The following is a 17,635-nucleotide window of genomic DNA, read 5'->3' on the forward strand; positions in this document are numbered from 1 at the left end:
CACGACTCGCGGGAAGTAAATCCGGCAGAGTCTCCTTTGTATGAGGAGTCAAAAAACTCAACTCAAAATGCATATAAATGTGCCAACTGCACTAACTGGGCATCTGCTGCACAAAACAACTGCTATGTGAGTGCCAATTCAACGTCAAAAGCATAAATAACCGTCTAGATACATATCCTATGGCGAGGGTACCGCAAAAGGGGAACTCCAGCTACCTGTATCACCGAAAGTGTCTCAACATTCGAGCACACCCCAGCTCAAAGAAAACCTCACGCTATCGACCCTCCAAAGGCTAATGCAAACACAAATGGACTAGCCACAGTCTCAGAAAGGGCTCTTCCGGTCCGAGTCTCAGAAACGGCCGGGAAAAACTGCCAAAATAGCCAAAAATGGCTCCACACGTAGTACAGTGGGCAGTGTCCGCAACTCAACGTACATGAGTAAAATCATGCTCAAACAGGCGCCAAGAACTTCTGCATGCAGTGAAAGTGATCCCTGCGGGGATATCTGCTCTCAAAAGAGCTCAGTAGCACTATGTGTGCTCATAACAAAATGCATCGGTCAACGCATGTGTGCGCAGAGAATCTGCTGTCGAAATGACTGCCAAATCGCCTGTGAAAGCGCTATGTCCGGTAACTTCGAGAATCTGTGAGTGAATGGGCTGAAAAACCCCCCTGTAGCCTGTAACCTGCGTGTCGGTGTCGCTATGTGCCGATTTCTGTCGTCGGGCTGAAATATGCTAGTCGAATAGCCGCCAAAGGTGTCGTATCCGTAAACTGTGTCGTACAGAGCGATCGGTGCGCTCGGTGCCGATGCCGGGTGTCACTCCTCTATGATAGAGGTACCTCACCCGCGCATGTCGCAAGCACGGTCGTCGATCGCGGGAACGCGTTCGTGTGGGGAAGCGCCCGGTGTCTGGGTCGGATGTCGGAAATCCGCCGCAATGAGGAGTGTCGAGCCGGTGCGCATGAGCGGTGTCGATGTCGATGTCGCCTTCCGCCGCCAGGCAGAAGTGGCTAGATGAGTAGCCATAAAATGTCAATGCTCGAGCGGTCAATACCGAGTCGGATCGGTATCGATCGCAGATCTCGCGCGATCTGTCAAGATCGCTCTCAAGCTTGTCGGACTCGGTGTGCGGACGTCGAAGTCGGGTGACGATGTCGAAGAAGTCGATGACGAAGTCGGAGAATGGCTGTACGCCGATGTCAGTGCACGTCGCTCGTCAAGAGCAAGATCTGTTGTGGTCGACTTACCAAAAAAAAAACCCCTACTTTTCCTCAATTCTGCAAGCTAAATGCTGCCCAATTCAGCTGTGTGCTCGATTCCTAGGCAAATGGACTCGCTGCAACTCCAACTCCTGAGAGTGTGAGTGTGTGTGTATACACTACCACACACATTCAATTGCAGCATGAATGTTCTTTGATTGTGGCTCGCCACTACTTGTGGGAACAAGTGTTTGCACACACTATAGTGTGTCAAACAAACAAGCAAAAAAAAATCGAATTTAATTATTTTTTTGCTTTTTGACGACTTCCTGTTGCAGAGAAATGCAGACTTTGTTTGTGTGTGTGTGTTTGCTTGCTTCAAGCCAGCTCGTTGCAGCCCCCAAAATGCTCAATGGCGAGTGCAGTCCACACCGCCCACTCTATGTCTGCTCCTCCTTTTTACTGCTCAACTCGCTAGCACTGGCAGTGCTGCCTTTATACACACTAGTGCTTGGAATTGCTTCTGAGAGTGTGTGTGTGTGTGTGTGTGTGTGAGAGAGAGAGAGAGAGAGAGAGAGAGCACCACACAACCATACACATTTCCCCTCCCCTGTAGCTTCAATGCCCAAGCTTGCCAATGCTCTGGCCGCTCAAATTATCCCCCAATCGCTCCTTGCTCACGAGTCGAGCTCTTGGCTTCAATTGCTTGCCGTTGCAGGTGTTTGCACCTTACTGCATCACTCATTGCCGAGATGCTCCCCCTTGCAAAGCTCCACCTGATGCACCCGATTCTGCCCTCTGTTTCTCTGCAGCATGACCTTGCTCGCGACTTTCTTCACTGCCCAACCATGCATTGCTTACGTGTCCGCTCTCTCTCTCTCTCTCTTTGCTCCCTTGCTTCCTTCGACTCGGTTCCAATTCCCCCAAGCCCTGTTCACGGTGTCAATACTTGCCTCAATTTGAGTCGTTCAACCTGCTTGGCTCCTTGCTTCAAGCTCTTGAGCTTATCTCACTCCTCTGCTTGTGAGTCCTGGTTGCTTGACCTATTGCTGCTTGCCTCAAATTGCCTCTCGTAAAGAGTGTGTGTGTGTGTGTGTGTGTGTGTGTGTGTGTGTCCCGAGTCTGCTCCTCCTTTTCAGATCTGCTGCACACAGAGATCTCAAAAAAAAACTTCCAAGATTCCCTCCGCCCGAGAGGGGCTACGTACGCCGGGTGTCCAGGAATTGTCAAGATCCCCTCCGAGTGCTCCGATCCGTGTCGGATCTGCTGCCACTGCCAAGCTCAAGCTTGAGCTCCGAGCTCCGTCATAGCCAGCGAGCTCTATCGCTTCCGAGTCGATCGTCGGAGAGCGGTCGCGCGTACGGTTCGTTGACGTAGCTCTGATACCAATTGATGAGTGCGCGTGTGCGTGTACGGAGTGTGTGCAAGAGAGGGGAAGAAGAGAAATGGGGAAGGGGGAGATACACAGACATCCACTGTGTGGGTTAGTGGAGAAGAAAGAGTGAGGTCAACCCTTCCTCTTTTTCTCTCTATATTGATTAGGTGAAATCAAGTGTACAAGGGTGGTTTCCCACGGCCACCTGGCCTACACCCCAACAAAGGATGATACCAACAGGATTTTTAATAGGGACCTCAACTCTCAGCTCCTTACTAACATCAATTTCAATGAGCATCTGGGGGTCCCATTTCGGGTTAAAGCCCCCTCTTGCTTTTTGTCCAAGGACTCTGCCAAGACAACTTCCAATTTGTTTCAACCAGGGATAGAAGTCTATGGGTAGGTCTGGGAACTCCACCCATACAAGGACTTTGGTAGGTTAAGACATAGGAGTATTTTTGATAATCCATTGCCCTTGACTGATAACTTGGAAAGCATTGTCTGGGTCTTCAAAGAAGAACAAATAATAATTGTTTGGGAGGTACTACACCTGTTCTAGCTTGAGGTTTCTTCCCAACCATTGCTGGTTAGTCCAAGTTTTGAGGGTTTCCAGGGAGGGTCTTAAGCCATGGCAGAGGCCTATAACCACTTTTTGCTTAAGTTGAGATTGCCAATACTCAAGATCTCTGAAGGGGATAGTAATGCCCTCTTGTTCTAGCTGCTGATCTTCCTAAGTATCCTCTTCATCAATGGGGGGAGATTCCTTGCTTGAGGAGTTAGTGTGCCCATGAGGTGAGCAGCCTCTTTCAAAGTCCGGGCCAAGAGTTCCCATGTCATCGCCTGCATACTTTGCATTAGCCTTTGAAAACTCATGGTGTATCTCATATTGCTGGTCATTGTCACCACCGAGGCCCCACAAAGGATTTACATAGGTAGGAGGGAAGCTCAGAGGGCTAGAGGGTCTGAATATAGAATCCATTCCTCCTCTAACAGACGTTGCATAAGAGGGGAGTTGCCCATGCCCTAACAGGGATGAAGTATCATTCATGCCTGCAATAGGGAGTTGATCAGAGGACATACCTTGAAGATATCCCGAGCCAGGATGATTCAGGGGTGGTAGCATGCGCGGCGAAGGTCTGTGGGAGCCCAGATTCATCAAGGGAGGAGACATATTCTGCTGGGAGGACCTCGGTTGAGGAACAAGCCCATTCGACAAGGCTTCATGTAGCGCCATGCTGCCCCTCCCCCCGCGGGGAGAGCAGGAGAACCTTCAGGTGCACAAAGTATGGTGTAGGCAGAAGATCGGTTGAAGGGGAAGCATGAGAGCTCGATAGGAGAGTTGTATGCAAAAACATGTAGAGCATCACCTGCCTTCGTCCATTATCCGACCTGCAAGTAGAGAGATTGCTCAGTGCTCGTTGATTCTATCGCGCCTTGTCAACTTTGCATTTTGAGGAATGCACATATTACCTTCAACTTCAGCACTACTTCATATGGAACTTAAGAAATCCTACAACAACGAGCACTAACATATGCCGCCAACAATGTTTGAGAAAAACCAATTTTGCAAACATAGAAAATTCCCTTTAGGGTAGATTCAAAGAGGAATTTTAAAAAATAACCAAATGTTTTTTTGACTCTATTTTTTTGAAAATTTTTCAAGCGGATTTTCCCCTTCCTCCCCTCCCTTCGACTGGTTGTTTTGAGTTTTCAACCGGCTCAAGGTTAAGTTGAGGCACACTTTTCCCGAACACTAGTCACCAAATTGGGAGCTAACTCTCCAACATGAGTGCAACTTGGAGGCCTTTCCTCGTGCATGCATTTGCTCAACATTTTTCCAAAGAGTCCCAAGTGTCCATACTTGCACCCACGTATGTGTGTATGTGTATCTAGGCTATGGCGCTAGAGAGAGAGAGAGAGAGAGAGAGAGAGAGAGAGAGAGAGAGAGAGAGAGAGAGAGAGAGAGAGAGAGAGAGAGAGAGAGAGAGAGGCTCTCAAGCCCTCAAAAAAGGTAAGTTTATTAAAGAGACTAAAAGTTTCAAGGCCAACAGATCCTTCCATGCATCATCTGTTAGAGGAGGCTGCAAAAAATGGATGTTGCCTATGATCACAAAGCCTACCTGAGGAAAATTTGGTGCATTTGCTCGGTGTTGAGCTATATAACATGACGTGCATCCTAGCACAATGCACCCCCGCTTGTCGTTTTCCATGTGCAGCTGCCCGTGCATCCTGACTTCATCATAGAGAGGGGGGGGGGGGGGGGGGGGGGAGGGAGGTAAGGCGATGAGGACATCGGCTTTTGTGGCTTTATTGGAGAGAGTTGTTGCCAGTGTGCGCAAAATCTAGCTAGATTTTGAGTCTATCTTGAAGAAGATCGGGTAAATTTTACAAGATTTAGAGTAAATAATGACGCACTTCAGATTATGACCTAAAAACTCGAAGAGTTTTAAGTGTGCCCTAATTTCTTTGGCTAGGGAAAATGTTTTTTTCGCATGCTTTGGTTGCAACTACATCAGCTTTGTAGCACCTCATTTTTTTGTTTATATATATATATATATATATATATATATGTATGTATGTATGTATATATCTACTTCTATTATGCAGCTTGAGATTTTCAAGCTTTTGAGCCCCTCCACGTGTCGCATGCTGGAGGGGTTTTGTTTTTCCAAAAAAAAAGGGTTAAGCGCTGAGTTGATGGCTTAGAGACGTATTAGCTAAGTTGATGGCTGCGTTTAATGGACTGCCCACCATGCATGCGCTGCCCTCAAGGCTACGACACTGGAGAGCTACCCTCAAGGCAAGCGCGTGAGAAGATCTCAATCTCAAGGAGGGTAATCATATCAGTCGGGTCCGCAGCGTGTGAGAGTAAGACAGAGAGAGTGAAGAAGAAGAGAAATTGACGTCTGTGCGTGAGAGAGGGAGAGGGAGAGGGAGAGGGTAATCATATCAGTCGAGGTGCAGTTGTGTGTGCGGCTGGAGGTAAGGTTTCTCTCTCTCTCTCTCTCTCTCTCTCTCTCTCTCTCTCTCTCTCTCTCTCTCTCTCTCTCTCTCTCTCTCTCTCTCTCTCTCTCTCAACCAACTCCTGCTGCCTCCTCCGTCTCTCTGTGTCGTGTGTTGTCTCTGTCCAGCTTGCATCGCGCCCTACAGGACTGCCCCCCTCGACAGAGCCCGTGATGTGCAAACACAGCCCCAGCAACCATCAACTGCGTAGGGGTGACCCGCACGTTTCCTACTCAGCAGGCTGTGATCGCCATAGAGACAGACACGCGACACCTTCTTCAGCGCTAATGACGTATCCACCATATCAGAAGCTTCACAACCCTCGGAACCAGCACGAAAGGTAGCCCCTCCCAGCCCCCCTTCTTCCTCTCCAGCACATGGGACGGGACCCTCGACACAGATTATTTGGAGATCAAGGTTTGAGGTATGAAGGAGACGGCGACCCTGGATTCGCGCTCTCTCTCTCTGAGACATGTAAACACTCTTAGGGTCTCTGGTTATTTACTTGAAGATGTCGAAGCTCTGCTAAATTGCAAATCACCAGTAACTTGAGGTATTCATGCTGCTGCGCGTTCATACTGTGTAACTACATGTACTATGTAGCTGCATACTGTTGTTGCTGAGGGCCGGACCCTGGTTGACAAAAATGAAGTTGACTCTGGGCCGGTAGGCTGCATGTGCGCAGACTGGCGGCCGACGATGGCCGGTGAAGCCTCAACCGTCAGTGCATGTGCACAAAAGCCCCAATTCGGTCGGTGGAATCTGCGCTGCAAACGGCCGGCACGAAGCATGTGCGCAGTCTCTCTCTCTCTCTCTCTCTCTCTCTCTCTCTCTCTCTCTCTCTCTCTCTCTCTCTCTCTCTCTCTCTCTCTCTCTCTCACCCAATGCAAGGCAGGAAGCGCGTGATGTGGCAACTCTCTTTCTCTCTCTCCTCCAAGTGGCCTCCAAACAAGGCATCTGTAGAAATTCCATGTAAATGCCAACCTATTGTATGGCTATTTAAAAGGGTCCATTCACAAGAAGATTTAGAAATTTTCTCATGTAGGAAAAGGGAGACTTTTTCAGTGTTTTTCATACAATGCATACCATCATGAGCTTCTGCTCGGGAGGTCTCCCAATTTTTAGGTCAAAATTCAAGGGGAAACTTGAATGTCTCCCGGTTTTTAGGTCAAAATTTGAAGCTTTTGCCGGTAATTACACTAAAACTTGTGTAAATTTGCCGGTTTTCTTAAAGGCAAGCTTGACATCTAACCGGGATTTTACAATTTCAACCGGTTAAAATACACTAGACCCCGGTTTTTTGCTAACACTAGTGCCAACCTATTGTATGGCTATTTAAAAGGGTCCATTCACAAGAAGATTTAGAAATTTTCTCATGTAGGAAAAGGGAGACTTTTTGAGTGTTTTTCATACAATGCATAACATCATGAGCTTCTGCTCGGGAGGGAAACTTGGATTTCTCACAGTTTTTAGGTCAAAATTCAAGGGGAAACTTGAATTTCTCCAGGTTTTTAGGTCAAAATTTGAAGCTTTTGCCGGTAATTACACTAAAACTTGTGTAAATTCGCCGGTTTTCTTAAAGGCAAGCTTGACATCTAACCGGGATTTTACAATTTCAACCGGTTAAAATACACTAGACCCCGATTTTTTTCTAACACTCGTGCCAACCTATTGTATGGCTATTTAAAAGGGTCCATTCACAAGAAGATTTAGAAATTTCCTCATGTAGGAAAAGGGAGACTTTTTCAGTGTTTTTTTCATACAATGCATAACATCATGAGCTTATGCTCGGGAGGCACCGCGTACCTAGCTAGGTGCGATTGGGGACACGGGACGGGGGCAGGGGACACTCAGAGTTTGGGGTGGAGGCAAATCATTATATCTTTTTTTTGCATAGATTGCCAATGTGAGCCATGCGGCGGGCTTGCTGGAGTGGTTGAGTGCGATTGACAGGCGCGAGCTAGAATTTCGACCTTTACTTTTGTAAAGGTAGGAGATCTTTGGGAGAGAATATGGTAGAAGAATCTGAGTGCAAATTGAATAAAATAGTAGAGGAGAGAGTAGGCACAATATAAGTAATTCATGGTGCTCTTTGATGACTCAAATTGTTTCGCCTGGATATGGTTTCTTTACCATAGGGATAAGACTTGTGAGACCTTTATAAATGGCACACACTTGTGGAGAAGTACTTCCAATGCAATGATGTAGTTCTGCTATCTGAGGGAAGCAACATAGAGAGAGTACTCTATTCGGTAAGCCTTGAAGATTTTGGAGCCTTGGTGTACCTATGCAGGTTCCATCACTTGAGAGTGCCCTTTATTTGATGTTACTGGTTGATGACTCCAATCATTTTGCCTGGATATGTTTTCTTTATCGTAAGGATGAGACCTTTGATAAATTGGTATATATGCTCATGAAGCAATACTTTCGATGCCTCAATCCATTTCCAAAGAAGTAGAGGGGGAACTTGGGAAGTTTGTCTTGAAAGTCCAATAAAAATATTATATATGCTAGCTATAACACTTTTTCCAAAAGCTAGGGCTTTTATAGTCTGGTGTAGGAGGATATCATAGTCAGGAGAGATGATGTCTTTGACAAGAATCTTCTTAATGAAGCAAAACAACAAATATTTAGGGTGTAAAAAATGTTTTTTAGACATACAAAATTCCTTTCCTTTAATTTGCCAAGGGGAAATTTTGAAAAAATAAGGTTATTTTTAGAACTTTTTACACTATTTTTGTCTATTTCGGAGCGAAATTTCGCCTTTTTGCCTTGCCCTCAACCGGCAGTTTTGAAATTGAGAACGGTACAATATTAAGTTGAAACACATTTTTCCCGAACATTTCGGGCCATGCGAGACGAACTCATGTCCTTTGACGGTTATCTCGCACTGATGCTTTTGGGGCAGAATTTGGCCTTTTCCCCTTGCTCCTCACCTTATTGCCAAGCTTTGCACAGATTTCCTTGATTTTTTGGAGCAAAGTTTCACTTTTTCACTTGCCCCCAACTAGCTCTTTTCAATTGCTAGACCGAAAGTTTATTAAAACAAAAGGTTGTTATCCAGGGTTTTGCGGCGGAATTTCGCCTTTTCCTTGCCCTAAAATGAAACTTTGGGAAATAGTTGTTTTGAAAGTTTGGACATTAATGTGTTAAAACCTTTTAAAACATACAAAATTCCTTTCCTTTAATTTTCCAAGGGGAAAATTTAAAAAATTAAGTTTATTTTTTCTATTTTTAAACTATTTTTCTCTATTTCGGGGTAGAAATTCTCCTTTTCCCCTTGCCCTCAATCGGCATTTTTGAAATTGAGAACGACACAATATTGTGCTGAAACTCATTTTTCCTAAACACTACAGCCCATGCGAGGTGGACCCATGTACTTTGATGGCTATCTCACACCCATGCTTTTGGGGCAGAATTTGGCCTTTTCCCCTTGCCCTCACCTTGCTTTTGGAGTATAGAAAACCGTTTTTCATTCATACAAAATTCCTTTCCTTTAATTTGCCAAGGGGAATTTTTTTAATAAAAGTTTACATATAATGCCTTATTGGTGTGCCAGGCACTTTAGAAAGAGATCACTAAGTGTAAATGCCCTCGATTGGCATTTTTGACATTGATAGCCACACAATATTAAGCTCGGACACATTTTTTCCAAACATTGTTGCGAGGCGAACCCATGTACTTTGACGATTGTCTTGCACCCGTGCTTTTGGGGCGGAGTTTGGCCTTTTCCTTTTGCCCTCAAGTTATTGCCAAGCTTGCACTAATTTTCTCAAAATTTTTGGGGTGGAGTTTCACCTTTTCCCCTTGCCCCCAATTGACGCTTTCCGATTGCTAGATCGAAAGTTTTTAAAAAATTGGTTGTTTTCCAGGGTTTTGCACTACTTTTTCTCTATTTTGGGGTGGAATTTCGCCTTCTCTCCTTGCCCTCAACCGGGAGTTTTTACTAACAAGGGGAAAGTTTGGAAACTAGGGTGTTTTTATATTGTTTTCCTCGATCTTGGGGCGGAATTGGTGTATAAGCTTAGGAAGTCGTGTGATAGTGGACATAGTTGCACCACAACTAAATCTATTATTATAATGGTAGAAAATGGTACGATGTTAAGCTGAGACACATTTTTCCCGAACACATTGTGTGTGTGTGTGTGTGTGTGTGTGTGTGTGTGTGTGAGAGAGAGAGAGAGAGAGAGAGAGAGAGAGAAAATAAGATGCTAATTCCATATATTGGTTTTTGGCATTGACAAAGCCCAAAGCAAGAAGCCAAATCCAAGGTTGAAGGCAAGCAAATACGAGGCAAAGAGTGAGCAAATCCAAGGCAACACGAGTGAATTTGAGGCGACAAAGGCGGAGGAAAATCTTGACTAAAGTTGAAGGTTTTCTCTAAACTGTATGCCATTCTCACCTTTGACTTGGGATTTCAAGGTCTAAATGAAAATTTGAAAATTACAATTTTTAGGCGTAAATATCATAATTTGTCAGGTGGGATTACACTAAACCGGTCCTCTTGACATTGCATTTTCTTTGCGTTTCGTGGGCGCAATCACCTTATGATGTTCTCAAGGTCAAAATGAAAATCTCAAGGTAAATATTAAAATTTGTTAGGTGAGACTATACTAAGCTGATCTTTTAGAGCACTCTCATAGCCAAATGTTTTTTTTCAAAACATTGATGATGAAGGGCACGACGAATTAGGCTAGCCCTCCACTATATTTGGAGATTTCTAAATTAAATTCCTCCAAGTTTCATGCGTGCTATCACCTTGGGGTGAAATTTAGAGATAAATCTCAAAATTCGTAGGTGGGATTGCACGTTAGTTAGGATGCTTTTCTCCAAAACACGGGTGCTATCACCTTTCGTAGGTGCTATCACCTTGAGGTGAAAGTTTAGAGGTGGATCTCAAAATTCATAGGTGGGATTGCACTAAACTTGGATTTTTCATGTGTCAATGAGTGGTGGTCTTTTGACGTGGTGTGTTTTCCCTTGGGACCAGAAAGAGAAGCAAAAGCCTTTAATTTGGTGATGGTTCAAATGGTCTCACCTACAATCAATATTGTGTGGTTGATTTTATCACGATTGAGATTATTTGGCCCTCTTTTTTAAAATAAGATATCCATGGATAGAAGTACACTAAACCAATCTTAGAGCACTCCAATACACAATGATTTTTCCCAAAATGTGAGTGGTGAAGATGGGTGGTGGCAAAGGGAAACCCTTGCCTATATTTGAAGTTTTTTACACCCTAAATTCCTTTGAGCTTTGGAGGTGTTCTTGCTTTCCACTTGGAATTTAGAGGTGAATTCCAAATTTGCAAGTGAGAATGCACTAAACCTAGGTTTGAACAATGTTTAAAGGAAAATTATAGCTTTTGAGACAACTGTCTCCCTCCCCCCTCCCTCTTTCTATCATAGCCACTTTTGGCCACGAGCTATCCTCTATGTCTTTGTAGGTTTTCTCAACTTCAAATAATGATTTCAAAAGTAAATTCAAAAGTAAAAGCTATGTGGGATTACACTAAACATAGCTCTTTTTTGAGCACTTGGATAAAAAATATCAATGCTACAATACTTGAGAGCTTTAAGATTTCTTTTGGAGTGATTTAGTCAATCACCCTGATAAAACATCTCTCTCTCTCTCTCTCTCTCTCTCTCTCTCTCTCTCTCTCTCTCTCAGTCACTTTTGACCACTAGCTACCTCTCTACACCTTTGCACCATAGCCTTCGAGACCATTGGGACTACTACACCTATGTTCTATCACGCTGCCATGATGTCTAAATTGATTATACATATTGAACTGCTAAAAGAGGCCCAATGGAACCTCGTCTCAACATCTCCAAGCATCAGGCAAGTGCATGATTCATGCTCATGAGAAAAGCCGCTCTATTTCTTTTTTTTTTACACATGAAACATGCAATTCCTAGCCTTGTGAAGCGTGCACACACACACACACACACACAAAGGTCGAATACAACCTCATCTCAACATATCTTAACATAAGGCAAGTGCATGATTCACACTCATGACAAAAGACACTCTATATTTCTAAAAAACTACATGGCACGTGCAATTCCTAAAAAACTATATATATATATATATATATATATATATATAGAGAGAGAGAGAGAGAGAGAGAGAGAGAGAGAGCAATCAAGAAAGTTTGTGCCAGAAACTAATCCCAATATTTTCTATTTTAGAGGAAACCCAAGTAATTCCTCATACTACAATCATAAACGTAGAGCTCATTACCTCATTTGTGTTATTCTAAGAAAGAAATATTGCATGAGACAAGTAAGGCCCCTTGACATGTCCACATGTCAATGAACTAGACTTTTCCTCTTAATCACGGGAAACATAGCTATCCAAAATGGAGAAGGAAATGGGAGAGCCAATCTATTGCAACAGGGCAGGAAACTCTGATAACCAATCTACCAAACTTCAAGCTTCCTCTCCTTCTTAATGTATGTAGCCATGATAAACACATTTTCTAGCACCATAGAGAGAGATAAAAGAGTCCAAATGTAACCTCATCTCAACATTCCCTACTATAAAAGAAGGCATTCTGCATTTCAAAAAAAAACACATGGCACATGCAATTCCTAGCATTGTGAGGTATAGAGAGAGAGAGAGAGAGAGAGAGAGAGAGAGAGAGAGAGAGAGGTAGAGCGGTCAAGAAAATTTGTGACAAAAACTAACCCCAAAATTTTCTATTTCGAAGGAAACCCAAGTGATTCCTCATATTACAGTGGAAAACGTAGAACTCCTTACCTCATTTACGTTATTCTGAGAAATATTGCATGAGACAAACAAGACCCCTTGAAACTCTTGCTCTTAGCATAGCAATAAAAAAAATGGAGAGGGAGCTGGGAGAGCCAGTCTATTGCAACGGGGCAAGAAACTCTAATAACCAATCTACTAAACTTTAAGATTCCTCTTCTTCTTCATGCCAGTAGCCAATCTACCAAACTTTAAGATTCCTCTTCTTCTTCTTCATGCCAGTAGCCATGATAGGCACGTTTTGTAGCACAATAGGAAGACCCCATTACGGGGTAGGTTTTGAATGTCATATGGGCAATGCTAATAGACTTGCTGATGAGTCTTGATACCTAAGCATACTACTTCAATGTGAATTGGGAGAACCAACCTACAATATTTGGAGAAGGAATTGGAAAAGCCAATCTACCACATTGGGTGAGAAAACCACAAAACCACTCTTACCACACTTGGGTGGTTCAACCTTTCTCTCCTTCTTCATGCAAGAACCCATGAAAAATCTGTTCTTGATGTCATAGAGAGAACCAATGATAGGAGATGCTAAATAACCTTCAAGAAGTCTCACAACTGAGTCTTCAACTCCAATGGTGTCATTTCATATTCAATTTATCCTATGAAGTCTATTAAATTTAATATATCTTACTGATAGAAGAAGTGGGAGGATGTGTGAAAGGAAAGGTTTGTTAAAGCAATAGAAAGGATCTATCAAACAAGCCTTGAACTCATGCGCACTCTTTATTCCTTCCTTGGGTATAATACTCCAATTAATATGATGTGTTGAGGGTATTATATGCTTGCATTTGGAAGTTAGTATAAATAAGGAACTTCCCTACCTTAAGTACACTACTTTAATTAATACTATGATGTATTGAGGATATTTTATGCTTGCATTTGGGAGTAACTAAAATGATAAAACTTATGCACTCATTATGAACTTAGTGTTTTCTCTGTTGCTTGACAGAAGCATTTATGAGGACAAGGGACACATGCCTTTGTCTTCCCGAATCTACAAGTCATTCCTCTCATGTGCGTGCACGCCAGAAGGTTTCACGAAATTATCAACGTCAACTCGCTATACAACGTACGATATACTTGCTAGAGGATGCCTTGCCATGCTCAACAAATGGCCATGGTCGTGGTAGGAGTCCCTCCACATTTGTGGAGGGTTCTATCCATGGTGATGTTACTATTCCACAAGTTCCTTTGCAAACTGTCATGCAAGGACAAGGACAAAGACATCACACTCTTTCATGTTTGGATGCGACAAGAAGATATCGTCAACAACGGGCAAGGCAACGCACCTCCAACATAAGACAACATCACCATCAACATGACGGACACTTTTTCCCTCTCATAGACGCTCAAAATGAGGAACAGGTCCCGTATGTTCATGACACATCATTTGGAGGAATTGCTTGCATTCTACATGCCTATCCATGTCTACGAGGTGTCCATCCTTCCATGCTACCATTGATACATGTCTCATTGCCTACAGATTATATAGGAACCATGTACTCCTTCTGTGAGTTTTGTGGTGCACATCTTTGGCCATGTGAAATGAAGAAGGAAGATACACCATCAATGGGAAAATATTGTTGCAAAGGTGGGAAAGTATCCCTCTTTCCTCTTGCAAGACCGCTAGATGTATTGGAGAGGCTACTCATTAATAGTGATGCTTTGAGTAGGTCTTTCAGAAGAAACATCAGGAGTTACAATAGTGTTATGGCATTTGCATCTCTTGGAGCTACCATTGATGAGACATTGATGGGTAGGTCTGGTGCATATTACTTTCGTGTACATGGCGGTGTGCACCATCAAATTGGTTCTTTGCTACCACATGAAGCAAGGGCTCCAAAATTTGCAAAGATATATGTATATGATACTGAGCATGAGGTTCGGAATCGTATGAGTGCCTTGGATGGTTTGAATTTTTCCACTCTTGAAGCATTATCAATGATGATGCGATCATGTAATCCGTATGCGAATGCCTTCTATAATGTTGGTATAATGTTACGTGATAGTCCTGGTGTGGAGATCAAAATGACAATTTGTGAGAATAGAAATACTTCCAGGTAGTACTTGATACCTGTTGGCAATGAGGTTGCTGCAATTATGCAAGATCAAGGGGATGTACAAATAGTTGGCCATCGAAACATTGTGATACATTGTCAAAATGGAAGGCTGCAAAGGATTTCAAATCTACACAGGTCGTACATGCCACTATTGTATGTTCTTCTCTTTCCACGGGGAGAAGATGGATGGCATATCAAGATTCCTTATGATAATGTGCATGGCCCTTTGGATGCCTTGGTTGGTCGACAATGTGTCACTCAAAGAGAGTACTATGCATATCAGCTCAGGTTCGTGTTGATACAGAGTCATGCTTGCTTCGTGGGGGTCGTTTACTTCAACAATTTATGGTTGATGCATATTGTGCCATTGAGGAATGTCGTCTTGCATGGGTCCGTACAAATCAGCAGACGTTGAGGGCAGAATTGTATGCAGGCTTGGTTGACATGGTGCATTTTTTTGGGAGTGATGTTGTAGTTGGACGGTCTGCAGGTCGAAGAATTGTCTTACCCTCATCTTTCATAGGCGGCCCTCGGCACATGTACCAATTGTATCAAGATGCAATGGCAACTGTTCGTGCAAAGGGAAGCCATACCTATTTATCACATTCACATGTAACCCCAAATGGCCAGAAATAAATGAGGCATTACTTCCAGGACACGTTTCCTCTTATTGACCATACATAACCACCAAGGTTTTCTTCTTGAAACACTCGAGTATGGAAGTATATCTTAAAGAAAGATATTTTTGGGAAAGTGGTGGCTTACATGTCTGTCGTGGAGTTCCAAAAGAGAGGCTTGCCACATTCTTATACATTATTGATTCTAGATCCTCGATGTAAGCCTCAATCAACATTTGACTATGACAAGATGGTTTGTGCAGAGCTGCCAGACAAAAATCGATTTTCACTGCTGCATGATAGCATTGTTAGTTGTAACATTCATGGTCCATGCGGTGAGTTCAATAGTTCATCTCCTTGCATGGTTGATGGCCGATGTATTAGAAAATATCCACGTTCATTTTGTGAGCAAACAAGCATGGATAATAATGGCTACTCCATTTATGTGCGACGAAACAATGGCTTCACCGCCAAGGTTAGGGGTTCTACTATTGATAACTGATGGGTTGTGCCATATAATCCTGTTTTGTCAACACTATTTAATGTGCATATCAATGTTATGGTATGCTCGACAATTTCAGCCGTCAAGTATGTCTATAAGTACATCTACAAGGGGCATGATAGGGCAACTGTAAGATTCCATACATTGGTACGTGATGCAGAAAGGGTGAACATTGATGAGATAGACATGTACACAGATGGCCGCTATGTATCTGCATCTGAGTCTTGCTGGAGAATTTTTGAATATCCTTTGCACAATGACGCACCAGTTGTTCAGAGATTGAGTGTGCATGTTCCGACTGGTCAAATGGTGACTTTTCGAGATAATGATAGACTTAATGATGTCTTGCAAAGAGATAATGCAGAGAAGACCACTTTGATAGAGTGGTTCACATGCAACTTGGAGAATCCTGAAGCAAACGATAGTTTGTACATTGATTTTCCTCAAAAGTGGGTGTGGAATTCGGGTTCCAAGAAATGGACAAAGAGACATCGTGGGGACACTATTGGGCAGATGTATTTTGTGCAGCCCTCTACAGGTGAACAATATTATGTTCGTTTGCTTTTGACTATTTGTAAAGGATGTAAATCATTTGAGGATCTACGCTCCGCAATGGTGTATTATTTCCAACATTCAAGGCAGCATGCATTGCAAGGGGTATCTTGGAAGATGATGGGGAATGGTTCGGATGCATGGAGGAAGCTTGCAGTACACATACATGCTTTGCAATTGAGACACTTGTTTGTGACCATTCTATTGTTTTGTGAACCCTCCTCCCCTCATCTCTTATGGGAAAGATTTTGACGTTTTTTGTATGAGGACTATCAACACATGTTGGAGATGAGATATGAGTCGTTAGATGGTTGTACACAGGTTGCTGAAGGGTATGCATTGAGAGATTTGCATAACATTCTTGGTACTTTTGGACGAAGTTTAGCTGAATTTCCTGGAATTCCAATGCCTGATGAACGCTTTGTGACACGTGATGAAAATAGCTTTCTTTTCCAAGAGCAATGCCTTGACACAATGCAAGAGCTATCCGTGTCACGTGAAATGGAGCAGAGTCTAAATGAAGATCAAAGGATTGCTTTTGAGGCAGTGTTGCATGGACTGACTATTGATGGTGGGGCTATTTTTTTCCTAGATGGTCCTGCAGGGACTGGGAAAACTTATTTGTATAATTGTTTGTTGTCACGTGTGCATGGAGAAGGAGAAGTTGCATTGGCCACAGCATCTTGTGGTATTTCAGCATTGCTATTGCGAAATGGACGCACTGCACATTCTAAGGACCCTTGGACCTTGATAGTTGTAGCACATGCAATATCCCTGTTCAGGGTCAACTTGCTGAATTGCTTAGAATGTGCAAGTTAATTGTGTGGGATGAGGCTCCTATGATGCATCGATATGCCTTCGAAGCTTTGGACAGGTCTTTGCAAGATATCATGTGCTCAACAAATCCATTTGGTGGAAAAGTGTTGCTTCTTGAGGGAGATTTCAGACAGATCTTACCAGTGGTGTTCTAGGGAGCGCGTGCTGACATTGTTGATGCTACACTTTGTCGATCGCACTTATGGAATCGTGTGAAGATTCTTAGATTGGCACATAACATGCGTGTGGGAGGTGGTGATGTTGCAAATTCTGCCTATAGAGAATGGCTTATGGATGTAGGAAATGGGACTTTGACAATTGGTGATGAACAAATGATAGAACTCCCCCGTCACATGGTGCTTTCTTCATACTCATTGGATGTATTGATAGGTTGCATCTATTCAGAAATTGATAAAGATGTGGTCCATGCAGAATACTTCAGAGAGCGGTCCATCCTTGCTCCAAAAAACTCTGAAGTTGATATTGTCAATGCTAAGGCCCTATACACAATGAAATGTGATGTTGTGCAATACTTTAGTGCTGACTCTGTGGCGGAAAACTCGATGCAAGATCCTTTCTTATACTCTATGGAGTTTTTAAATAGTCTCACCTTGGGTGGTGGATTTCCAACACATTGCTTGGAGTTGAAAATGAATGCCCCGATAATTCTACTACGGAACATTGATCCAAGTCGAGGTCTATGTAATGGGACATGCTTGGTGTGC

At 43.3% G+C, this 17,635-nt stretch overlaps 2 protein-coding genes across 2 annotated transcripts; one reads left to right on the forward strand and one right to left on the reverse strand.

Annotated features, from left to right (window-relative positions):
* Nucleotides 1-3,310: 3,310 nt before the first annotated feature.
* Nucleotides 3,311-3,814, reverse strand: LOC147447972 (uncharacterized). The gene has a single exon (XM_086524463.1). It carries the CDS (start codon nt 3,812-3,814, stop codon nt 3,311-3,313), a length of 504 nt encoding a protein of 167 aa, XP_086380589.1.
* Nucleotides 3,815-14,073: 10,259 nt separating this feature from the next.
* LOC147447973 (uncharacterized) lies at nt 14,074-16,913 on the forward strand. Its single transcript, XM_086523717.1, has 6 exons — nt 14,074-14,423; nt 14,532-14,661; nt 14,712-14,913; nt 15,703-16,080; nt 16,140-16,282; nt 16,416-16,913. Exons 1-6 carry the CDS (start codon nt 14,074-14,076, stop codon nt 16,911-16,913), a joined length of 1,701 nt encoding a protein of 566 aa, XP_086379843.1.
* Nucleotides 16,914-17,635: the final 722 nt, after the last annotated feature.

This window comes from Adiantum capillus-veneris, chromosome 11 (assembly GCF_014529385.1).
Source record: "Adiantum capillus-veneris isolate H3 chromosome 11, ASM1452938v2, whole genome shotgun sequence".
In the NCBI taxonomy this organism is placed as follows: domain Eukaryota; kingdom Viridiplantae; phylum Streptophyta; class Polypodiopsida; order Polypodiales; family Pteridaceae; genus Adiantum; species Adiantum capillus-veneris.

Bases quoted from the DNA above. Each gene is read 5' to 3' on its own strand.
- LOC147447972 (XM_086524463.1), bottom strand. From the start codon at position 3,814: ATGGCGCTACATGAAGCCTTGTCGAATGGGCTTGTTCCTCAACCGAGG.
- LOC147447973 (XM_086523717.1), top strand. From the start codon at position 14,074: ATGGCATTTGCATCTCTTGGAGCTACCATTGATGAGACATTGATGGGT. The intron at 14,424-14,531 runs GTAGTACTTGAT...TCAAAATGGAAG, and splicing joins GAGAATAGAAATACTTCCAG to GCTGCAAAGGATTTCAAATC. The intron at 14,662-14,711 runs GTTGGTCGACAA...ATATCAGCTCAG, and splicing joins ATGGCCCTTTGGATGCCTTG to GTTCGTGTTGATACAGAGTC.